This window comes from Camelus ferus, chromosome 22, assembly GCF_009834535.1.
Source record: "Camelus ferus isolate YT-003-E chromosome 22, BCGSAC_Cfer_1.0, whole genome shotgun sequence".
Classification (NCBI taxonomy): domain Eukaryota; kingdom Metazoa; phylum Chordata; class Mammalia; order Artiodactyla; family Camelidae; genus Camelus; species Camelus ferus.
In genome coordinates this window covers 26,237,379-26,261,722 of record NC_045717.1, presented here as the reverse complement: position 1 = coordinate 26,261,722, position 24,344 = coordinate 26,237,379, and the positions used below count along the sequence as shown (strand labels likewise).

At 62.5% G+C, this 24,344-nt stretch overlaps 1 protein-coding gene across 1 annotated transcript; it reads right to left on the bottom strand.

Annotated features, from left to right (window-relative positions):
* Positions 1–934: 934 nt before the first annotated feature.
* Positions 935–23,783, bottom strand: REXO1 (RNA exonuclease 1 homolog). Its single transcript, XM_032466078.1, has 16 exons — positions 23,486–23,783; positions 9,956–11,712; positions 8,904–9,008; positions 7,563–7,773; positions 5,751–5,914; positions 5,304–5,435; positions 5,105–5,228; positions 4,326–4,439; positions 4,083–4,220; positions 3,799–3,912; positions 3,352–3,425; positions 3,066–3,176; positions 2,489–2,604; positions 2,185–2,323; positions 1,890–2,010; positions 935–1,819 (listed from the first exon to the last, which is right to left on the bottom strand). Exons 1-16 carry the CDS (start codon positions 23,640–23,642, stop codon positions 1,731–1,733), a joined length of 3,666 nt encoding a protein of 1,221 aa, XP_032321969.1. The 5' UTR covers positions 23,643–23,783; the 3' UTR covers positions 935–1,730.
* Positions 23,784–24,344: the final 561 nt, after the last annotated feature.

Genomic DNA, 24,344 nt, shown 5'->3' with positions numbered 1-24,344 from the left:
GGGGAAAGTCACCTGGTCCCAAGGACCCCCAGAGGGACGTGCCCATGCCGGTGGCAGGGGTCTGACTCAGACGAGAACCCTCCCTCAGAGCCCTAGTGGACAGAGGATGTTGCCTGCCATTCCAGCTCACCGCCATTGCTGCAGCCGTCCAGCCATGGCAGCGGCGCCCCCCAAAGGTGCGCCCTGAGGGGGGTTCAGGATGGAGAAAAACAGGACACTGGCCCCAGACAGCTGAGGTACATGTGAAAGGAGTCACTTCCATGGGCCCGGACTCTTGGAACTTTCCACACACACAAAAGCACTAGAATCATTCACTTGAGATGTCTGACTTTTGTTGTGATTAGCAGCAATCTTCCTGTGTTCAACTACACGGGTTACTTTTTTTGTCTTCTTTTCAGCAGAGACTCCTGCATATCCTGGCTCCTCCCTTCCCTCTTCAGAACAGTTCCTCAGAGCTATCTGAGAGGCTGTCTCCCCGGCTATAGTTCTCAGTGAGTTCCTGAAGTAAAACATAACTCACAACTTCTAGGTCGTGTGGTTTTTCCTCAGTCGCCACCCCCCAGGACCTCAAGAGGGAAGGAACCTGGTTCTCCTCCGCAGCCTCCCCTTCCCAAGTTAGCTTCTCAGACATGCAACATGCAGCGGCCGTCCGGGTTCCCCGGCCCCCAGCTCACAGGAGGTGGCCGCTGGCTCCACTGTCACAGCACCCCAGGGGGCCAGAAGCATGACAGCCCCTGGATCAAGGCCTTCCAGGGCCCTGGATCTGCTCTGGAACAGTTGTCCAAGGGCACCAGGTTGGTTTTCATGAAGTGGAGCAAGGCCCCATTCCTGAGCCCCCGTTAGGGGGTGGGTCCTGGCCACTGAGGCTGTGTCCTCCGCCTTGCATGGAGGGCCACATCTGACACCAAAATAAACACCTCCAGACGCCACGAGCTCTAAAATCAATACAAACATTTATTCTGTCCCTGCCTGGGGGTGGGGGAGAGGGGCTGGGGAACCTGGGGGCTGCAGGGCTTTAGACAGCCTCCCTGAGGAGGGTGGGGCTCTGGCGGGAAGACAGTGTCCAGAGGCAGACAGGCCCCGGGGCGTCCGGAAGGCGAGGCCCTGGGGGCTGACAGAGGGGCTGGCTCGGTTCCCAGAAGTCACAGGGCCCAGGTGGGCTGGGGGCTGAACTCCCGGGTCCCAGTGGCTGCTGGGGCGCCAGCTGGCTGCTCCCAGCCCCGCCCCACCCCTCAGGAGGGAAGGCAGCACCAGGGTCTCGCTCTTCTGGGTAGAGGAAGACAACTGTGCAAGTCATCAGCTTTAAATTAAAAATAATAAAAATAACAATACAAAATAAAAAGACAACCCCTGTCTCAAACACACCCTCGACAAGCCTGCCTGGCCGCCTCCCACCCACCACCCAAGAGAAGCGGTGGGAGCAGGGCCTGGCTGGGGTGCGGGCAGCATGGGCCCGGCCTCGGCCCATCGAGTCAGCAGCAGTCTCCAGAGGACAGAGGTCTGGGGGCAGAGAGGCAGGGACGGGCGTGAGGGGGCGCGGCGGGGGCGCAGGGCTCCAGGGTCGCTCTTGGCATTGGGCTCTCTGCCGCCAGCTCGTCCCGTTCTCTCGGTTTTCCGTGTCTTGGTGACGTGGACAGGGTTAGCTCTCGAGATTTATTGCACTGTTTTGGAAGAGGCCTGGGGTAGAGGGCGGGCCGGGGCTGTGGGAGAGGCGGGCAGGCAGGCGGCGGTCACCGCTTGGTCTTGGCGTCTTCTCGGATCTTCCAGATCACCAGGTGCATACAAGCACTGGCGTCCTCACTGGAGCTGTGCCCGTCCACTGTTGGGGGACAGATGCGTCAGGGAGGGGAGCCTGTGGGGCCGTCCCGCCCCCCGGCCCAGCCCCTCACCGTTGTCCTGGATGATCTGTCTGAGGTAGTCGGCCATGAGATTCCGCAGGGAGCGCTTGTAGGGGAGGCCCAGGCGGTGCGGGAAGAGCACAGACGTGTCCACCACGGTGCTGTGGATGACCTGCAGGCGGACAGCCGGTCAGGGACCTCAGGGCTCAGGGCCCCAGGAGGACTGGGGTGGAAAGGTGCCTGGGACTCCGTAGGGTTCCAGAGGGCATGCTGGGGAGGGAGACTCGAAATGCCCAGTCGCGGACCCCACAGCTCCCTCCCTGGGCTGAGGGTGGGCTGGGGATACCTTCAAGGCCAGCAGGTCGCTCTCCAGACTGTGGCCAATGAGGATGGTGTCTGCACTGAACATGCTCAGCAGGACGGCCTGGACGTCCCGGAGGGAGATGCTCGTGTCTGCCAGGTCGGCCTCGGTCACCCCTGAAAACCTGGAGGCGGGAGGACAGAGGCCTTGGAGGGGCTGGGGAGGGCTCGGGGGCCCCCAGCACAGAGGCCGGGTAGGAGCCGGGCTGCAGGCAGGGAAGCTGGGCCCCAGACAGGAACAGGGGTCCTGCACAGGCTCTCAGCTTCTGGGAGGTTGGGATGGGGCGCACCTGGTGTTATAGTCGACGATCTCGTTGTCTGGCCTGACAAAGGTGTCATACACAACCTGCAGGTCCGTGTCCACCACTGTGACACGCGTCAGCTCCAGGCCGTACGTGGTGTAGGACTGCGAGGTCAAAGGACACGCCTCAGAGACAGCGTCCTGGCAGCCCCTCCCACACACCACGTCATAAGGCCACCCCTGGTCCCTGAGCCCTGCAGGCAGAGGCTCAGGCCCCACCTTCACTGGCGTTCAGTTATGAGACCTGAGCCAGAGGCCCCCTGGGCTCCTCTCGGAGTCAGAGAGGGCGTGAACCTGGGGGCCCTTCCCCAAAGCCAGAGTTGTGCTCCCGATATCCAGGTAGCCTCCGAGCACAGAGGGGGCCCTGTGTGTGCACTGGGCGCTGGGGGACATGCTGGGTTCCTGTGCTCGGGGAGGTGTGCCCGGCTGCTGGTCACTCTCTCATCTGAACACCCGCACCCTCCAGGCTCTGGCAGAGGAGCAGGGACACCCCTCGGGTGGCAACACCACCACAGTACCACAGCTCCTGAGGACTCGGGAGGCCACAGGCAGCCAGGCTGACTCACCATTTCACAGTCGAGGGCGTAGATTCCTGGGTGCGAGTCTCCTGAAAATTCTTTCTCAAAGGTCTTCACAAACCCTTCGAGGTTCTCCTTCCGGCCGTCCTGCACGTGTTGCTGAGGGTAGGGGGTTAAGGAATGTGAGGGTGGCACCTCAGAAGGCCCAGCTGCTGCTGGGCGACTTTCAGGGACTGTCCCCCTCTTCCCAAGGCCCCCAGACCACGCAGATGAATCAAGGAGGGGCTAGGGCTCTGGCCCGGGGGGACCATGGAGGGCTCTCCCAGACACTCACCTTGGCAACTTGACAGCCGGCGGAGCCAATGGCGGCCGAGCAGCACGTGTACTGAGTCTCCCAGCCACCGGCCACTGAGGGGAGGCGGCAGTCAGCAGAGTTCCATGTCACCACCCGACCCCGCCCTCCCACAGGGGGTTCCTGACACCCAGTCTGCCCGGGCAGGGGCACCTTCCCCACGCCCTTCCTACTAGGCAGGAGGACTCAGGACAGCGGGCAGGCCCTGGACCCAGGGACAGTCCACAGGCAGCCAGCGGGGAGCTCAAGGGGCTGTGAGTGTTCCCGTGAGTGGGAACTTGCTGGTGGGGCAGCGGGAGGCCTTCCTTTTGAGTGTGAGCACTGTCACAGGAAGGTCTTTGCATGATTTGTCACGAAGAACAATGGAAAGAAAACTACAAGTGATCAGAGCAGGTGGCCCAGCCCAGCAGCGGCCCAGCCCAGCCTCACCTCGGTTCCGGCGCAGCCGCCCCCAGTGGTAGCAACACTCCTCATCCCGCACACAGCGGCCCGAGGAGGACACGAGGTACTCGGCGCCGCAGCGGCAGCAGATCCTGCAGGAGGCTGCGGGTGTGGACGGGGCAGGGGGCAGGGCAAGGTGTCAGGCTGGCCCTGCACCCCCCGCCTGGCCCAGAGCTCTGTCTGAACCCCCGGGGCTGTGCTGTTCCCTTTCCCTGGACGGCGCCCCCTGCCAGCCCAGCCTCCACCACAGCAGCGGTGAGGGAGGTACTCACAGTCCTTGGGCTTCTTCTCCTCAGCCGTGAAGATGACGGCGCCGCCCGGCCGCTCGGGGTGCGGGAAGGGATAGCCATTCTCCTTGAGCTGGTCCTCGCTTAGCAGGTACTCCTTGAGGCGGCCGTACAGGGCGGCCCCTGGGGACAACGGGAGGGGCGGTCGGCCTGTGGGGCTGGGGCCAGGGCCTCTCTTCTTCCACGGGGAGCAGTGGGCAGGGAGGGTAGGAGGGCCGCCAGGCTCACCTTTCAGATCCTCCACTCGGGGGCTGCTGGGGCGACTGAACGAAAAGCTGGTCTTGGCAGCCAACTTGCCCCCCAGAACCACTTCATGGGACACAACCCTCCGGCCACTGGTTTCTGGAAGAGGGGAGGGAAGGGTAACCAGGTTCAGACCCCTTTCTCCCTCCCAAGGGCTCCCCGACCCTCCTCCTGAGGCTGCCCCCTGCAGCCTGATCTCTGGCCAACTTGGGGCAGTCAATCGCCCCCACCTTAACTCTCTGGAGACCAGTAGGCTGCCTGGAAGCCCCTCCACCTCCCCTGGATCTGCCCGGGGTCCTCACCCCCTGGAGGGGAAGGGAAGAACTTAACACAAGATCTGACGGCCTTCTCGGGCTCTGCGTGAGGCCCACGGGGGTGGGGGAGCGGAGGGAGCTGGCAAGGCGAGAGCAGGAAAGCACGGAGGAGCGTGCGGGGCAGAGCGGGCCGCAGCGCTAATGCATCCTCCGAGAGGACTAATGAAGCGACCACCCACACTTGGCGCAGAGCCAGCCGCCCCAGCCTCGCGCTTTGAAGAGGCCCCCATTAGCGGTGGCCCTGAGCTCACTGAGGAGGGCGGTTAATGACCAGGGGAGGCCGTTCTGAGGGCACGGGGCCAAGAGAAGCCGGAGCGGGGACGCAGAGCCCTTGTCTGAGGAGCCCACCAGGCTCAGAGCTGCAGAGAGGCTCCTGTAGCCCAGGGGTGGCCCGGAGTGGGGTGGGGCTCTGCGTCGGGCCCGGGCCCGGGCCTTCCGGGCGTGACTTACTGCTGACGCCGGGCCCGGCGCTGGGGACCAGGCCACGCAGCTTCTTGAGCGTGTTCACGGCGACGTTCAGGTAGACGTTCTTGCTGGGGCTGCGGTCATAGGCCGCCTTCTCTTCGCTGAGCGCCTGTGGGCAGACACCGGGCTCAGCCCCACCCAGCCCCGCCCGCCCCAGCCGGCAGCCGCACCCCGGGCCTCGCACCTTCTCTATGGCTTCCTGGTTAGAAGAGCAAAATTTGAGGCACTCTTCAATAAACAGGTTGAGATAGCGCTGCCGGATGACGGTGGGGACTTTGCCCCCGAACTCTTTCGGGATAATGGGCTTCTTTAAACTCTAGAGAAACACAGAGAGCAGAGGCTGGTGCGCCCACCGGCACCTCCAGCCCCTCCAGCCCTCGGGCATCCCACACCCCAGGCAGACCCTGCCAGAATCTCTGGGCCTTAGTGGCTCATGGCGCCGACAGAGGACCAGCCAGTGCTGACAGGAGGGGAGAAACTGCGGGCAGGGGAGGGGCATGCGGCCCCCTGCTCGGTGTGTCTGTGAACCGAAATGGCTCTGAGAAACAAACCTACAGTTAAAGAGAAAACAAGCGGGAGGACAGGAGAAATGCTGGAGCTGCTGGGGGGCGGGGGTGGGGGGCCGCGGTACCTGTAAGGACGGGCTGTGGGCCACACGCTTGGGGGTGATGGTGGTGGTGGTCTTGGACGCCATGCCTGACAGCGTGCGCGTCTTCAGGGGCTGGCTGCCGGGCTCGGGGCCATTGGGAGGCTGGCTGCTGCTGGCCGAGAGGGTCCTTTTGGCACCTGTGGGGGCTGGCAGGGGGCAGGGACTGTGAGTGCAGGAGGAGAGCACACCCATCACTGAGCTGCAGAGCACCAAGCGGCCGCGGCTGTTCAGCGTCAGCAGGACGTGCATCTCAGAGCACAGGGGGAAGGGCCGGGGCCTGGCCCGCGGGCTGTGGAAGGACATTAGGCTCTATCTGCTTTCCGGCAAGTCCATCGAGATGGGGGAGACGAAAACAGGGCTGCAGAGGCCGGCTCAGGCAAGGCTGCCGCCGGGGTGGTCCAGTGAGTCACAGAGGGCATGGGGAGCCTCTGCCACATGTTCCGGCCCCCGACTCCGAGGCATTGAAGTGTGAGGGAAGAAAGGCCCTGGCTCCTGGGCTAAGGACCAGAGGCTGTGGGATGGCCCAGCCCGGTCACTGAGCAGCCGACCTGCCCACAGCTGCCTGGGTTCTGCCTCTCCCTTTGATGAGGTCACAAACCCAACAGTCTCCTGCCCCAGGGAGGAGGGTGCCCACCAGCAGGGCTGTTCCCCCTTCCGGGGCAGGGGTGCTGGGGTGGCTAGCCCTGAGGAAGGACAGGAGCCGAGGGGACCGAGGCCCGGAGCGGCGGGGCCAGGGCCAGCCTCGCGGGCCACGAGGGAAGCAAGCTGCCGACTGCTGTCCTCTCTAAGGACGTGCACTTTCCAGGGATGGAACGAGAGCTTTAGGGTCATTTAGAGCACAAGGCCCTGGGCTCAGGTGAGCCCCCCAGGGCTCAGGAGAGCAGCCACACCACCTGAGGGCAGTGATGACAGTGACAGGACTGTCCAAAGCCATCAGCGACGACCAGACAACTCGAGAGGTTTTGGAGAGTGTGTCCCTGGTCCACAGTTCAGGGCTATCTCCATGCAGGACCCCAGGGCCAAACCTGTGCCAAAATCCACGAGGAAACCCCTGGCTGACCAACCCCTGGCTCTGAGCTCTACCTCAGGCACTCTGGGGAAGGGGAAGGATCAGAACCTGGAGAATTTTTCCTAAAGGAGGCTCTAGGCACCAGGGAAAACCAGGGAGGTCAGTGGAAGCCTGTATTCGCAGGACCAGAGTGTGCAGCCGCCACTTCGGGGCCAGTTCCTCAAAGGGGCCTTTGAACCAGCAGCAAGGGTGGCCCTGGGGAGCGGGTCAGACAGCAGGGTCCCCCCCGCCAGAGAGAAGCCAGATGGCTCTAGACGTGAACCAGCCCTCCAGACACGTAAGTCCTCAGCCCTAGACACACCCCTGAGCGGCTCGCCCATCCAACTGCTGAGGTGCAGCCCAGCTTCCAGACAAGCCCAAGCCGGCAGGAATTGGCCCTCGGGGTGGGACAAAGAAGAAAAACAGCCCCCAAGCCCCACTGACACCCTGCCGGCTGCAAACCACACCTGGGTAGGAGCCTCCCGAAGACCAGGCAGGTGGGGCGGCCCCGGTCTGCCTAACAAGCTGGGGGAGGGAGGAGGACACCTGTCAGGCTCCCTACAGCCAGCCCCACCACTGCCACCCAAGCCCACAGAGGCCCAGAGCTGTCAGGCCTGCTCCCGCCTCCTGCTGGCAATCAGGAGACTTCCACCCTCATCTTAAAGATAAGCACCCTGAGACCCAGCCAGGCCGGGCTCACAGCCACTGCCACGGTCAGGCTCCTTCTGCTGGACCATGGGCCTTACCTGCAGCCAGGAGCGGGTTGGGGACATGGGCGATCCTTCTCTTCTCGCCTGGGGCCGAGATGTGGACAGAGGATGGCCTCTCGGCCGGCTGCTGGGCAGCCTGGAACCAGCTGGCTGACTCCCTCTGCGCCTGCTGGGCCCGCCGGTAGCACACCTCCTGGGCAGTCGGGGGCCGGGTGGGGAGCGTGGGGCCTTTCCTCGTTGGCTCCGCCTGGGAGATGGCAAATTCCAAGTGCAGGGTGCACATCAAGGGCACCCAGAGCAGGCCACCCGGGGCAGCAGGACAGGGGAACTGCTGCACAGACAGCAGGGACCCCAGGTCCAGGAAGGGGCAGGCCACCCCCAGCACGGGCACCATCTCCTGAGTCTGCACGTATCCTGCAGGGAACCAGCTTGGTGCGTCGGCTCTCAAATTCATCATGCTGCTTCACTACCCCAGGCCTCCCTCCTGGCCCTGCTCTCCAGACTTCTGGCTTCTGACTACCCAGGCTGGGCCCTCAGCCCCTATATAGGCACAGGGTGGGTGGGCACCCGCAACCCCTGGATTAGATCCTGCTTGATTCAATCTTCTCTAGATAGATCTTGCAGGATCTCCTTTGTGGGGGCGGGGTCTGGTGATTGGATTACCTGTAGTTCTCTAGCTTGGAGCCCTGTCTTCTGCCCTAGCCTTCCCTGCATTAGTACACTGACCACCCCAGTGATGGAAGACTGTTCCTGTCTCTGGGCCACAAAGGAGAAAGCCAAGGCTCAGAGAGGTTGCACCACTTGCTTGAGATCACACAGCACAAATGCCCTCAGCCCTGATGTAGGCACAGAGTGAATGGAAATCCCCAGCCCCTAGATTAGATCCTGCTGATCCAATCTTCTCTAGACCTCACTTCCAGAACCCCCTCAGGCGGAGGGAGAATGACTGGATCACCTGCAGTTCTTCAGCTTGGAGCTCTGTCTTCTGCCCCAGCCTTTCCTGCGCTAGCACACTAACCAACCCACCCCCGACCAGTGACTGACAACTGCTCCTGTCTTCAGGCCACGAGGGACAAAACCAAGGCTCAGAGAGGACACCTCACTTGTGCAAGATCACACAGTGTACTCTGGAGCTGGGATCTAGCAGTGTATCTGCTGGAGAGCCGTCCCTCCCTCACTCTCCCTGCCCCGGGCCGCGCTCTCCGCACCACTAAGCGCAACTTGGTGGCTGGTTGTGGGTCCCAGGCACGTCTCTGCAGGACACGGGCAGCACCAAAGGGACCCATCAGTAAAGGAACATGGGGCCTTTGCTTCTGCAGATGGGAGCCCTTCTCCCTCCTGCCAGCCTCTACCCAGGACCCCAGAGGAGGACCTCACCTCCTTGCCTTGCTTGGAAAGATGAGAAATCCTCCTCTTCTGCCCAGGGAACAGAGTGGTCAGCCCTGAATGCCCCTGGTCCTCCATCTTCTCTTCCTTGGGAGGCTGAAACACACGTTCATCCGTCAACGAGGCTCCCTCCTGGGGCCTCAGCTCCCCATGCCAACGCTGGGGCACACAGAGGATGTGACTCCCAGGCCAAGCCGGGAGTGGGCGGGAAGACAGTAACAGGCTTGAAGGTCAGGCTGCCGTGTCCAGACATGTGACTTGAGGCTCTCACCGACTTCCCAGGAGGTGTGCCAGGCCTTCCTCGCAGGTGAGATTTAGCGCTCTGGAGCCAAGTCTCCCCCCAGCACTGCCTGAGCCCTGAGCTCATCTCCAGGCCCCACTGAGAGTGAGTTCTGCAGGCTTGGCCCAGCCCACATACCACCCGCCTGGCACAGGGAAGGGCTCAGAATCATGAGAATGAAGGGGATGAAACTGAAAAGCAAAGGGCCAGGAACAGGGTGGGGCACTAAGGGAGGGACCCAGGGGCAGGGCCGCGGCAAGCCTGTGATCTGAACCCTCAGAAGCTGCAGGCTCAGTGCAGGAGCTGGCACAGCGTGCTGTTTACAGCGAGCTCCCTCTGCCGGCGGAGGTGGGGACACTGGCGCAGGAGACCAGAAAGGTTGAGGCTGGCTGAGTTCTTGGGGGGCTTTTTTGGGGGGGGGGCTGGAGGGAGGAAAGGAGAGAGGGGGGAGGGGGGCTGCATGGGGAGAGGAGGGACCAGGATGGGGAGGATGGGGAGGAGGCCACAGGGAGGAGGCAGAGGGCAGCAGCGGGGGGAAGGGAGCGGGCTGAGGAAGGCCGCTACCCCTTCACGGGAGTGCTCTCAGAAGGGGGCTGCAGAACCCCATGGTGGGGGTGGGTTGTAAGCCGGCGTCCTCTTTCTGGATGGGGTGCAGGGGGCAGCAGGCAGCCAGTGAGGGTCCCTGAGTTCTGAACGAGTTAAGAGGCAGACACGAGACTCCAGTCATAGGCAAAGTCGGGGAGGAGCCCAGCAAGACCCTCACCTGCCGGGCCAGCCGGCCCTTGTCCTCCGTCTTGACCGCGGTGGACTCGTTGAAAATGCGCAGGCACTCCTCCATGGGGTCGGAGTCAAAGTCGACCTCCTTCTCCAGGGCTGAGTAGTCCACGTCAGAACCCGCCCCCATCGAGGACGAGGACGAGGGGGAGGAGGAGGAAGAGGACTGGCCAGCCGAGGGGGGCGGGGAGGCCTTGAGGCGTTTGGGCAGCCCCCGTGCAGCAGAGAGGCCCAGGCTGGAGTCCGTGTCTGAGTCAGAGTCCGAATCGGAGCTGGAGCTGAGGCTGGGGAGGGCAGGCGGCCGGAGTCCAGGCACCTTGGGCCCGGGGTCCTCGTCCTCGCTCTCATCCCCGAAGAGGTCGGCGTGGCTCAGGGCCCGCCTCTGCAGCTTGGGGGTGTCCCGGGGGGTGCCCTCGTCCAGTGAGCGGGTCTTCCGCTCTGCCAGCTTCCCTGATGGGGTCTCACTAACTGTCCTGTCCGGCAGCTGGCGGGCGCCCCCCTGTGTGGGGCTTGGTTTCGGTCCCGGCTGGTCAGGCCGGCCTTTCCCTGAGCTGGCCACCAGAGTGGCTGAAGATGGCTTTTTCTTGGTCCCTTGGGACCGCTCTGCCCTGTGCCGGGGGCTGCTGGCCTGCGGGCCCCTCCTGTCCACACCGGGCTTCTCGGCCAGCCTCCCACGCGCTCCATCCTTATCCTTGTCTGTCTTCCGGACACTGTCCTTGGGGCCGGCTGCCGGAAGCACCCCACTTTTCTTCTTCTTGGGTCTCCCCTCCTTGGAGCTGCCGTGCTCCTGTGAGACCCTGGCCGGGGAGCTGGGCTTGGCAGGTGGCGGCCCACCTGGGCCTTTGGGAGGCTGCCCGAGGTCCCCCACGTCGTACTGCACGGCAATCTCCTTGGTCTCCCGCAGGCTGCCCTCCTCAGGCTCTGCACCCACCCTGGAGCCAGGCTTCCCCAGGGCCTTGCTCCCAGAACCCACCTGGGCTCTCGGGGGGCTGGCGGTGGTGGGCTTATCACCCGGGGCTGCGGCAGCATCATCCTCTGAGTCCGAGAACCTTGCGTCACAGCCACCGAAAGGGTCGCAGGTCTTCTTGGGTGCGGGCGTGTAGGGCTCACTGCTAAGGGAGCCCCTGGGTCGCTTGGGGGCCCTGTCGTCCTTGGCGCTGGCTCTGCTGAGCAGGCGGGCAGAGAAGTTGGACAGTGGGTCGTATTCCAGGTCTGTAGAGGGCTTGGAGTTGTCCACCACGTACTTGCTGCTGTGGACAGGGCGGCTGTATCGCCGGGGCTGGCTCACAGCCTTGGGGACGTACTCCAGGGCATTGCCACCCCCTCCACCATGGCCCTGACCCTGGTCCAGAGAGGCCAGCGAGTACTTGCTGCTGGGCTCGGCAGAGGCAGCCAGTGGCGTGGGCTGGTAGCTGGCATCGGGGCTGAACAGGCCACGGCCGCCAGGGTTGTAACTGAAGGACAGCGGGAAAGCATCCTCATCCAGGCCGTCAGCGGGGCAGGCAATGGGGCCGCGGGGCGCCAGCGCGGGGGCCTCAGTCGAGCCGTGCTCCCGGGTCGTCTCCAGGAGCTCCTGGTACCGCCTCTGCTCAAGCTCCACCTCGGAGCGCACAGCCTCAATGGCCTGGTTGACCAGCTCCAGCTCCAGAATGTCTGAGCGGGGCTCGTCCCCTCTACCCAGGGCGCCATTCTCCCTCTGCGCCGGGGGCTTGGGCAGCTCTGGGTTGTACGGGTCATAACCAAGCCCTAAAACAGGAAGAGGGAGAAAACAGCAGTGAGCAGGCCCTAAGGCAGCAGCCACGTGAGCCAGCGACCAGCCACTGCCTCATCCCGGGCCTTGAGCCCACGGGCTAAGCCCAGAGCAGAGAGGGGAGAACCAGCCTTGCAGAACATCCAGGGGCCAGGCCTCCGGCCAACCCCCACCGAGGCTCTACCTGCAAGTCAAGGTTTCCAGCGGGCCCCTCCACGTAGGCCCTGCCCCGCTGAGGCTGCCAGGAGTGAGGGGCACAGAACTCGGGCCCCAGAGAAGGCTGCAGGAGCCCGGGGACTTTAGCCACTGTGAAATGGGACGTGAGGTGCGGAACAGGGCGAGGCAGAGGGGTGCCCACAGAGCCGGCCCACAGTGACGCCGCACCTGCAGCCGGGGGCGGTGGGGGGATACCCTTGGAAGTCCAGATGCCCAGCCGGGGTGGGGGTGGCCACAGGGCGTACGGGGGGAGGTGCGCAGAGCTTCCCAAGCTCAGGAGGCGGGGGTGGGAGGCGAGCAGAAGGCTGGGCCCCACACAGCCTGCTCGGAACAGCGGGGAACGCGTGTGCAGCCCTGTCTGGGGTAGTGCCCTCTGCACTCTGTCCCACTCGCTTTCTCGCCCACAGAAAAGCCCACCGGCTGGGCAGGTACCAGCGGGAGAGCATAAACCACTGACTACCCACTGCTGAGGACACGGGACAGCACATCCACAGCACAGGACACATTTTACAAGGCGACAAGGCAGAAGGCCGCCTAGGTACCATGCCACGGCTGCAAAAGATGGCCAAACAATGTACCGTGTTCAGGACACAGCGTGGTGGCCCACAGAGTGTGAGCACCAACGTTCACACCAGCCCCAAGGGGGCGCCCAGCGGACAGGTAGCTCATGTGATCTGCCTGTTTCTGGGGTAAATTCCACAAGACTAGCGCAACCCAGATACCACCAGAGTTGCCACAAAACTCACAGGAGACTGTCACTTACAGACCGAAACGCAGAAATTCTCAGTAAAAAGTGAGCAAATAAAGCCCAGCATTCCGAGAGAAAAACAACACTCCATAGCCAAACGCCCCAGAACTTGAACGCAGCTCATCGTTCGTGGCCTACCGGGCACACTCCCGTGAAACCTGTGCAGAACAAGTGACTCTGTCCTGGTGCCCTGTGGCTGCAGAGTAGCAGCCAGGTCTCCCAGGAGCCTCCAGAGGGAACCAGCCACGCCCACACGTGGACTGTAGCCCAGGGAGCCCCATTTGGACCTCTGACCCCCAAAACCACCAGAGGAAACACCTGTGCTGCTTCCAGGCACCCAGCGTGCGGCATCTAGCTGCAGAAGCCCCAGCGAACGAGGGAGCGCACCGAGAACAGGGCGCTGCAGGGCCGGGGCTCAGCCGGCTGCCTGGCGGCCCGAGGGAGGGCAAGGCCACTGCAGGCCTGTTGTCTGGCTTCTAACTTGGAACTTCTTTTTCAAGTGATACTTAGAAAGGCTGTGTGTATCTGTGCCACCAAGGACACGCCAGGGCTGTGAGTTACAGATGAGGAGGTAAAGCTAAGCAATGAAGGCCACGGGGGCCCAGCAGGACTGGGTGCTGGGGAGCAGTCACTTCATGTCCCCACCTCCCAGCTGAGGGTGTCAGGCCAGGGGCCCAGGTCAGGACACATGGTCACCGGCCCCCCGGCCCCGGCAAGGTTCAAGATGAACAGACCATGCAGAGGTCCAGAGGGAAGGCTAGAAACCCCAACAGCAAGATCTAGGGCCCCCCTCCCAGCCCACCCTGAGCCACAACGGGTCCAAAGGCGCTAACAGCAAACCCACCCCTAACCCCCACCTGTCTGGATGAACAGGGGAGCCAGCGGCCCCCTCCAAGTCCTGGCTGCCGAGCAGAGTGGAGAGGCCCAGGCCAGCAAGTTGGGAGCACTTAAGGGGCATGCCCAGTGAGGGGCTGGTGGGGTCCTGCTGGTCTCCAGGGGCCTCTAGCCCGACTCACGTCACTCCCCAGCCTCCCTCCTGCCCCATCCCACTGCCCCAGGTCGGGGACAGCAGCAAGGAACGCTCTGCTCCCAAGAGAGGTGGACAGGGCACAGTGGGGAGCTAATGGACAGAGGTCCTTTCCCACCCACTGCCTGCTCTGGAACAGCTCACAGAGATTCCAAGGCGACAGACAAGTCATCCGGGAGTGCCTCCAACCCCGCTCAAGTAATGGCCGAGTTCAGACCTTGCACTTCAGATTCTGAAAGGATGGGATCCCCCCACAAACGAGCCTGTGCTTTGGAAGCACGGTGCGGAGGCACCCTAGGGTCCAGCCCCACGGAAGGAAGGGGGGGCGGGCTGCCAAGGCCCCAAGGGGGACCAGAGGCAGAGGCTGATGTTTGGGGGGTCAGCCAGGCATCTTGGCGGGGAGAGGTGCTCTTGCTGCCTAACTAAGAGCCTGACTGGCACCGGTGAGCCTGACTAAGGGCACTTTCGCCTGCTCCGCTCCTTCCAGGCGCCCTCAGACTCTCAAGGGGGTGCAGCTCCCACCAGGCTCAGCTCCAGCCCCCTTGAGCTAAGCATCCAGGAGCCCCACCAACATGTGACATTTTCAGTCCTGGGGGAGGCTGCCTCCCGCACTCTACCCAGCTGCACCGAAAAGCAAAAGGAACAGCCCTAGGTGGCCCTGGGATGGTCTAGGTCAAGACCCCCTCTGGGCCTCCATTTCCCCAAGGCACTGTAAGGCCACGTCACCAGCTGGGGGGCTCCAGACTGATCTAGAAACATCAAGCACACAGCTGCCAGAGGGGCACGGGCCCTACCCCCCGAGGCTTAGAAGTGAGTGCATCAGGCCCAGAGCTCGGGCCCTGAAGCAGCAGCCCCTGGAGCCCCCGCCAAGGCCCCCAGAGGCTTTTGGGGGGAAGGGGCAATGGAGAAGGTACTTGTAAGCCACCGAGCCCCTGCCCAACCCTTCCTCAGGGGGCGGGTCCCTCAAGGGCCCAAGAGAAACTGGTGGAGCACCTCAAGAAAATGTCTTACAAGCAACTCGACAGGCGAGCCTGGAGAGGCCAGGGAGGGCCCTGGGGGTGCCTTAGCACCTTCCAACTACCGGGGACTAGTCTGGATAGAAGCAAATAGGTGCTCCTTCGGGGTTTGTGCCAGGTAGGCGTGCCTCTGGTAAACAAGGTTAATTGGGCTGTTTTTCAGAAAGGGAGCCAATCTCAGGATGACTGGAAAAGCTCCTTGAAGGCCCAGGTGCCGGGGTGACACCCTCAGGAGAAGCAGAGACCCTCAGCCCAGGGGAGAAAAGGGCTGGCTGCTGCCCAGCTCAAGGGACACCTGCAAGGCGAAGGGCCTGCCCAGCCGTCAGCTGAGGGCCGTCCCTTGGGAAGGCCCTGGTCAGCTCGGAGGGGAAGTCTGGCAGAGGCCTCTTCCCAGCGCCCTCAGCCCGTCCCCAGGCCCACCCCTGTGCCGGTCCTTGTGTGAGCAGCGGCCCCGCCCACTGGAAAAAGACAGTTGTCCGGGCTCTGGTGCCGCTGGCAGCTCTCCCAGTGACCCGGTCCTGACACACACTCTGATCGCCAGCTCCTGAGCCAGGCGTCCAGCACGGGGGGAGAACAACACGGTGCGGCCACAGTGCTCAGGGAAAGGACTGCCCGGAGCCCGTATCGGGTCGAAGGTCTCCCCCGAGTCTTGGGCAGCCACCTCCCCGCCCTCTAAACGTTCCCTCTGCCTGGAACCGCCCTTTCCTGGGCTCCATCCTGCCTCTGCTCCCCTCTGCTCCCACCACGACCCCTGGTTACAGAACACCCCGGGCCCTTCTGCACCTGCACAGACGCCAGTCCCGCCAGCTCTAGCTGCACGTAGGATTAAAGAGCAGCGAAAAGGAGCTGAAGAGCAGGCTCGGAGACCCCCAGGCCTCCCTGCATTTAATGTCCAGGTTTGCCCTGCCTGTGCCAGCCCACCTCACAGAGGAGGAGACGGGGCTGAGCCAGGTCGAGCAGCTCCCTAAGGCCCACACAGCCGGTGAGAGGTCAGTCCTCCCCCACCCAGACAGGAAGACCCAGCGCTGCCTGATCGGCTCTGGCTCCTGAAGGATGAGAGAGGACTCACCATCCCCCTACCCGGCTTCCTCCTTTGTCCCAGGGCCACAGTGGTCAAGCCCCAACTCTGTGCCCGATCAGACACCAGCAGGGATGCCTCCAACCCAGGTGGCTGTCACAGTCCCAGGGGGTAGGCAGAGGGGCCATGAGGGAACAGACACCATCCCTGCTGCATGAGAGATAAGCCAGACACAAGGACCAGCCAGTGCAGAGCAACTAGACCCACCCGTGCCCCAGAAAGCTGCCTGGGTGGCAGAGGCCTCGAAGGCTGAGAGAGAAGGGAGGACGTTCCTGAAAGGTGGCGGGGCAGAAAAGACGCGGTTAACAGCCAGCCCCCGCTCGGCCCCAGTGCAGGGCGGGAGGTGCAGCGCTCCCAGGGCCTGGGTACTCATCCCTCAACGCATGTACCTTGGGCGTTTAGGGGAGTGGGACCTGGCAGAGGGCAGAGTAGCCCCCAGGTCCTCAGAGGGGCCAGCTGCCACTCCTCCCTCCAGGCCTGGAAGTCTCTGCCGCTGGAGCATCCCCTCTCCCCGCCGTGGGATGCCCTCACCCCGCACCCCTGGACATGCGGGCACCCCACTGGACAGGCCAGCAAGTAGCCTCAAGCCCGGGGATGAGAGCACCTGGCCATTCACTCATTCTGGAGGGAAGAACCCGGCACCGCCCGGGGCACCCCCGACACCTGGGATGGCCAAGCAAGCGGGTGCTCGGGTGCACACAGGGGGCGTCCTAGATGCGCCCGCAGCTGCAGCTGGCTGTGCCCAGAGAAGCAGGGTCTGGAGTCCTCCTCCCCACGTGTGGGGTCCATCTGCACCAGAGGGCCCAGAGGCCTGGCCTCCCTCTGCCATCACACCACCCCCAACTCAGGAGGCAGCCCAAGGCCAGGGCGTCAGGGCAGGCAGCACCACACCGCCAGATCCAGGCAAGAAGGGGGCCACAGCCAGAGCCGCTGCCACCTAGGGGGCTCTCTCTGGGCCACAGGTCACGGCTGCCAGGCTGCCTGCCCCCTAAGAAAGAGCTCGCGCAACAGGGTCACACAGGACCATAGGTGGCTTTTATTACTCAATCCCAGAGGCAGGGACTGGGGAAGGGCAAGGGCACGCTGGCCATCCCGGTGAGGCAGCCCTATCCCCTCACTCAGGCCTGGGTGAGCTTCCTGCCAGGGTGGGAGGGCACGGTGGCTCTCCAGGCAGCCCTCCCGGATGCTCCCTGCGGAGCCAGGGGCCTGAGCTGCTCAGGGGCCTGTGCTCCCCACCAAGGGGCCCGGCACAGTGCCAGGGCAGGGCACACGGGGATGGGGGCAGCTGGCTGGGCCCCAGGCTTCCACTCCTCTCCTGAAACAGTGCCCACACTCTTGGTCTCTGAGAGCCTCTGGAGGTTTCTCTGGACAAGCAACTGTGAGGTTTGACTATCACAGGGCAGGGACAGATCTAGTCTCGGGACACACAGGGACAAGCAACACCAGGATACGCCAAGTGAATCCGGTCCCGCTGCCTCTTGGACACACCTCCCCTGTCACCTTCCAGCTGCTTCCTCCTGTCCCTCACCACCTGTCAGCTCAACACGTTGACCCCCCGAGGCCTCTCTGCACCGCAGCCTCAACCGAGCTGACCAGTACAAATGTCTGCAAAGATTCGTGGAATGAATGAAAGATGGACCTCGAACCACGGGCCCCTCAATGCCTTGAGCACGGGCACTCCTACAGACACAGGCTTCGGTGGTGACCGGAAAGGACAGTCCCTGCTGGACAGACAGCTCCCAGCAGCCACACAGGAAAGGTAACTGGCCCTGAGTCCCCCATCTTCCCGTCTTTGTGGTGGCACTCTCGGGGACTGTGCTGGAGAAGGACAAGTCACAAGTCGGGGTGAAAAAAGGGAGCCCTTCCAGGCCCACTGCGGGTGGCAGCAATGCTGCGGGTCAGCCTCTCCTTCCCCCTCACAACCGCAGAGCATGAGGCCGTCCCGGGCCTTTCTCTGCGCTCATCTCCTTGCCCAGAATTCTGGACTGCTGCTCCCCTCTCCCCGTCACGCTTCCAGCCACCAGGCAAACTTCTACCCATCCTTTAAAGCCCAGCTCAGTCACTGCTTGCTTGGGGACACTTGCCTGACTCCCCTGCAACCCCAGGTGCCAACCACTCTCTCTCCTGGACTCCGGGCCATATCTGTGCTGTTGGACACCTCTCCTTCACTTCCAGAGTTCCAGAGCCCGGACCACAGGTAAGTACCAGATTCAGACAGACTGGGAAGAGCCCTCGGAGGGCCCCAGGGCAGGCTCTTGAGTTTACAGTCAACACTGAGGCGCAGGTATTTCCACATGTGAGTGCTCATCCCCGCCAAGGCCACAGCTTGTGAGACGGCCAAGTCCCCCACCCCTGCCCCCAAGTACCCAGGTGCTGCGACCCCATCAGCCACCAGTCCTGTTCTGCAGCAAACTAAAGCAGCAAGCCTGGGAGCAGGCCCCCTGCCTGCCGCCCACACAGCCCTTCACAGAAAACCTCAGCACTCGGGGCACCACAGGGCCGACTGCTCTAAAACTGCCAGCACACGGGCCTGCTTCCTCAAGGGGCGCAGGCTGACTGCCACAGGAACTCATGAGGGCCCGCCACCGTGAAGGCGGACAGGTGGCCGGGAGATACCTCTGTGGCACTCCGACTGGAGTCTGCCTGACCACTTCCCAGCTTCCATGACCCGAGAGTCCCCTCTGCCCTCGGCATTTCCTTCTTGGCGTCCGCTTTTTGTTGTGAATCAGACCAGACCAATGGAAGTCTACCTGCCGCACACAGACACCTGAAAGAACAACAAACCGAGTTCCTGTGCACCCACCGCCAGGCTTAAAAACCATCTGCCTGTCGCTAGGAATCATTTTGTAAAGGGGAATCTGAGGGCAGACTGGGGGTGGAGGAGGATGGCAAAGCAGGAATGTTCTGCAGCACAGCTGAGCGAGACAGGAGAGAAGTACTCTTTGTTGAGAGTCTACATTATGACCCCATTTCACAGAATAGACAACTGAGGCCCAGGCAATTATACTGACCAGCAGGAGGCCAGGCCTCCCAAGGCCAGGCTCCTCGCACAATGGAAAGTGAAGCCCAAACGCATTCCCTTGGGCTCCACTCCACCTGCAGGGGCTGAAAGCTGCCGTGGCGCCTACACGTACTCTCGGAGGGATGCTGAGGACTGTGGTGGTGGGGCTACAGTTCAGCCCCCGCATGGTCCCCTGAGCTCACCCAGCTGGCCTGGCTGTCCCCACCAACCCCGACCTGGGCACTTGGGCTGCTCTGCCTCTCCAGACCCAGAGGGGATTTTCAGGGTTTTTCCCGTCCCTACAGGCCTTGGCCAGCTCTCTCCCCAGCTCCCAAATACAGATGCAGGCCAGGTGCTGGGACACTGATCAGGCTCCCCAGTCTTGCTTGGCACCACTGACACTTGGGGCTGGATGAACTGTGTGCAGGGGAAGGGGTCATCCTGGGCACTGGAGGGCACTGAGCAGCACTCCTGGCCCCCACGCTCTCACTGCCAGGTGCACCCCCAAGTCGTGAGAGCCACAGATGGCCCAGGTAGCACTCTGTGCTCCCAAGGTGGGAGACACTTTTTTACTGACTGACACTAAGCAGAGAATCCTGAAGTACCAAAATCAGCTTTACGTGCAGGTACACACTTAGTCGGACGGCCCAAGCCTGGATGTGGGCAAGAGGGCAGGGATTTAAAGCTCCCCAGGTGCTTAAAGAGGGCCCACGAGGTGTAGGAACCACAGGCCTGGGGAGGGCTCGCACCTCGCTGGGGCTTGTGGAGTCTCAGCAAAAACATTCAACTCAATCAGTGCGGCAGGAGCACAACTATGGTAAAAAGACACGAGGCCCTTCTTCTCCAAGGCGGGGAGGGAGCACAGCAAGCTGGCAGATGCAGGTGGGACTTGGGGCAACGTACACATTTTCCTCCTGACTTTCTGGTATTCACCAATGTTTTTAAAATGACCATTACTCCAAGTCCAGAAAAAAAGGGCTCTGAACGGAGACAACCTGTCCGGGCTGCTGCCACCTGGGACGCTGCCCCTGAAGACAAGGGGTCTGGGCCAGACTGCACCACCACCAGAACCTGGGTTCTTCTCATCCTGGTGTAAGAGATAAATTTAGCGCTGATAATGTTCACAGAGAGCACTGTCCTGAAAGTCTACAGTAATTCCCCACCATCCCATCTTTACAGAAAAGTCAAGAACAACAGAACCGCCCCCCACCCAATGGCAGTGAAGGGTCCTCCAGGAGGCTGCAAGCTTCAGTCCCAAGCTCGGTGGCCCCAGCCCCCTGGGGCTGGCATTGCACCTGGGCACACAGCTCCCCGGGGGCAGGGAGCTGACACTTAAAGAGAAAGTGGCCTCAGCAAGAAGCAGCCTACAACCGGGGGTCTTATCAGGGTGACCCTGCCCCCAGGGACACTTGGCAATGTCTGGGGACATCTGTGGTTGTTACACCTGGGGGGCTCCTGGCATCCACTGGGGCTGGGGCCCGGGACGCTGCTCCACACCCCTCCAGCACCCAGGACACCCCCGCTGAGAGTGACCTGTGTCCATGGCTTCTGCTGTTCCTCCTACCAGCCCTAGAGCTCCCAACCCAGCCAAAGTGAGAGACCCCGGCTGGCCTGACGGAAGACCATGCTGACAGCCAGCAAGCAAAAGCACTCCAGGGCCCTCGAGCACCCGGGGCACCAAAGGCCTCCAGACACCAAAGGCAGTACCGCTCTCCACTGGGGTTTTCAGACACTAAAGGCAGTACCGCTCTCCACTGGGGTTTTCTCCCCGTGCCAGCTCTGCCCGAGGCAGAGGGAAAGGGACACAGCAGCTCACCCCAGAGAGCACATGTCAGACCCAAGAAAGCACACTTAGTCTGGTCTCTGCAGGCACACTCAACAGGGCAGTGGGAAGTCACCCCACGTGAAACCCGCGGGCGTGCAGCCCACAGGGAAGACAGCTAAGGGCAGCAGAGCCAGTGGACTCCTCAGGGGCTGCCTCTTAACGCCGCCGCACCCTCCTGTTCCAAGTCAGCTCAGAGAAAATAAATTGAAGCCCACCCTCTGCTGGGAAGCGCTGGTCTCTCTGGCTCCACCCCCTTCCCTGGCTTAGCGCTACCCTGGAGAAGCAGGCCTGTTTTCAGGATTCCAGACCAAAAAGGCTGCTGAGGGCCTAATCGGAGACCTCAGTGGGAGGGCTGACCAGGGAGCCACCACTGCCATGCAGCTGGGGCCACTCCTGCCTTCTGGTACATCTCAGTGCTCAAGTCAGGCAACACCACCTTTCCCAGCCTCAGGGCAGGACTCCGAGTCCAACACATGACTCGTGGGTCCCACAAGTGCCTACAAGCAGGAAGGTGGTGAGGGGGCAAGGGCCTGACAGCCCAGACTCAATCCCATCTCCCCCACTTACCGGCCATGTGGACACAGGTGCGTGGCTTCCCCTCTCTGGGCCCCAGTCTCCTCATCTGTAAAACGGGACAATCATCCCTACCACAGTTTAAGGCTCGGAAAAACAGCATGCCTGAGGGTGTGCTGCAGTAACTGGGCCCTCCCACAGCCCAGTGCGGAGGTGGCGATCCTGGAGCACCGGAAGGTGGATCTGAGGGCCAGAAGGAGGGGCATCCCTGCCCAGCCATGACACGAGCCCCAGACCCTGCTGGAAGGCTCTGGAGGCCAGAGACCCAAGGCCAGAGGAGCTGGGCCATACAGGATCCCCATGTCCCACCTGCAGGCGGCCAATCACCCAGCACCTTAGCATCCCTGTCTGGCCAACCCTTGCCAGAGCACCTCTGCCCAGGCTGTGCACATCTGGTCACAAGTGGACTCAGCCAAAGGCTGGACTGTTGCAGTCCCATCAAGCCCGATGCAAAACGGCCTTGTCAAAATCTGCAGCAGGAGGTAGCTGAAAGGGAGGGGGAGGCCTAGGTACACGCTCTCCCCCAGCCTACTCAGAGGGCGGCCCATGAGCATGCCAGAGGAGGAAACATAGCGACGGAGAGGCCCCACAACAAGAAAGGGGCTGAGCTGGGGTCTGGCCCAGCCTTTCCACAGGGCGGGCAGCGCTCTACCAGAAGAAAGCAGAGCCCCCTCCGCCAGGGATGGGCAGGCGGCCGCTTGTTCTCACCTGCAAAAGGAAAACGCAGACGCACTGGGGTCAGGGGTAGGCAGCTGCGACTTTCCTGCAGCAAAGTCAAGCAGGCAGGGCTACGCCACCAAATGCGCTCTCAAGAAGGGTCCTTTAGGAAACTAATTGGCCATCTGTGATGTAGACGAGAACCAAGAGACTGACTTGGCGTGGGAGGAACACGTGAGGAGAGAAATCAAACCTCTAGAGTTCAGAAGGCTCGAAGGCGACACGTGGGCCTGGAGACAAGTCCAACAACAGTGGTGGAAGGTAGTCCCACCCTCTCTGTCCTGGTGGTGAGGAGCCCAGAAGTCGGCAGAACACCACTCTCCACGCCCAGAAGTAAACAGAACAGTCAAAAAACTGCACTGCAACTGCTGCAAGGCTTCCCACGCTCACTCCCTTCCCCACCAGAGCAGGGGTGAGGCACCACCTGAAGCTAAGACACCTGTGGGCACAGTCTGTATTCCCTTCAGACACAGAGGCTCCTGAAGGCCAGGCCCGCGCCTCACGCAGCTGTGAGCCCCTGGCCCGGCGCAGGTGTGGAGCCAGACAATGAATGTGTGCATCTGGCCCGCTGCAAACAGTTGGCTGCAGGTGCCAGTGGTCTGAGCAAATTTATGGTGGAAGTTTGCAAAAACTGTCTTTTTTTTTTCTGGCAAAATGGACCAACAGTCCTATTACTTAATCCTAGTGAGTGTGCTCCTCCTTCGAAGCAGGAAGGCTCTAAGATGAAAATCATCGTTTCAGGGAGAAACAAGGATAGGATAGCGAACTCAGGCCTGATGGGAAGGGAGAACCAGTCCAGAAGGACAGAGGCCACAGCAGGAGCCCGAGTTCCACTCAGCAGGAATACCACCACACTGAATCCTCCCTCCAAACCGTTCCTTGTGATGTCCCTCTTTTCCCCCGTTCTTAATGTCTCAAGTCCCACAATCCCTACAAGCAGCACTGCCTGATCCGGGACGGCTCTCACCAAACTACCACGACACGGATCATCACCCCAATGATGCGATGTGTGGTCCATGAACGGTCGGTCTCTGCCCAACCAAAAGCAGGGCATTCCTTGGAAGCCCCCCAAGCCCCGCCCCGCCAAGTGGGCCTGACTTACTCCGCGACGGGTCGTGTCTGGCACGGGACTCAACATACAGTAGTGCTCCTAAGTCAGACACTACTGATACCATTATTGTAAACAGGGGTGACCAGTACCAGAGGCGCGGCGGGGGAAGGAGCGTGGAAATAAGCAAGGGCTACCACCAGCACTCGGGGCCGGGGAAGCGGCGGGAACGGTTCCCCAGGCAGAAGCCCTGGGCCTGCCAACCAGGGTCGGCCGCGCTCGGCCCGCGTTACCGAGCTCCACCCTCGCGACACCTCTAGGAGGCAGGTCCTCTCAATGCTTACGTTTTACATTTGTGGAAACGGAGGTTCACATATGTCCTGAGACTTGCACTGGGCCCCGGGGTGGGTGGTCCCGGCTTGGGGGACGTTCGCTCGCGAGCGTGTGAGGAGAGGGCCGGGCGGGGTACGGGGGGCTAAGGAAGCCCGGGCGGAGAGCCGAGCCTGGGGGCGGGCAGTACCTGCTGCTGGGGGCGCCGCTCCGCCTCCGCCGGGAGCGCCGGGGCCCCGGGCCCCGCGGTGCCGGAAGTGACAGTAGGGCCGCCGGCAGGGCCCCCCGGGAGCCCCAGCCCAGTAGGGGCAGTCTATGGCCCGGAAAAAGCCGGTGGAGCGTAGCATGGTCCGTCCCGCGGCGGGGCCCCGGCCGGGAGCCGCCCGGGCCCCCGGGCCCCTCAAAGGCGCCGCGGTCGCCGCCGCCCGCGCCTCACGGACCCCGCCGCCGCCGCCGCCATCTTGCTCCGAGGTCCCCAGAGGCCCCCATGACGCCGCCGCAAGGGACCCCGGGAGCGGCTGCCCCAAGTGCGCCTGATCAGAAACGCCTGCTCCTGCGGGACCGAGGCGGGTCGCGGAACCATGGTCCGGGACAGGCGGCCGCGGCGGGAGGGATGGTGGGAGCGGGCTGCCCTGCCTGAGGCCTGCAGAAGCCTCGGCGACGCCGCCGCCCGGCCCTTGGTGGCGGCAGCAACGCCATCTTAAGCCCCAGGCCCCGGTTTCTCCCGGGCTGTCCAAGGCGCGCCTGATCAAAACAAAAGCCCCTCAAAGTCCCGATTATGGCTTATTTGCATTTAATTTTTGTTTATTAGCATATTTCCCCAAAGCGCCCTCTGCCTGTCGATGCGAGTTCTGCGGGCTCTTCTCACCTGTACTCGGGAACTCGCACCTGTTACCCGGTTCAGGTTTGAAACTCCACTCCGCCTGCTTGATTCTCAGTAAGTGCTCAATTTCCCCAACCTGGACTCTTGCCAGCAGTATAATCCCCGGGTCCACCAGCGGAGTCCTGTTTCGATTTACTCATTTGTCCACCAAATATTGAGCACCTAC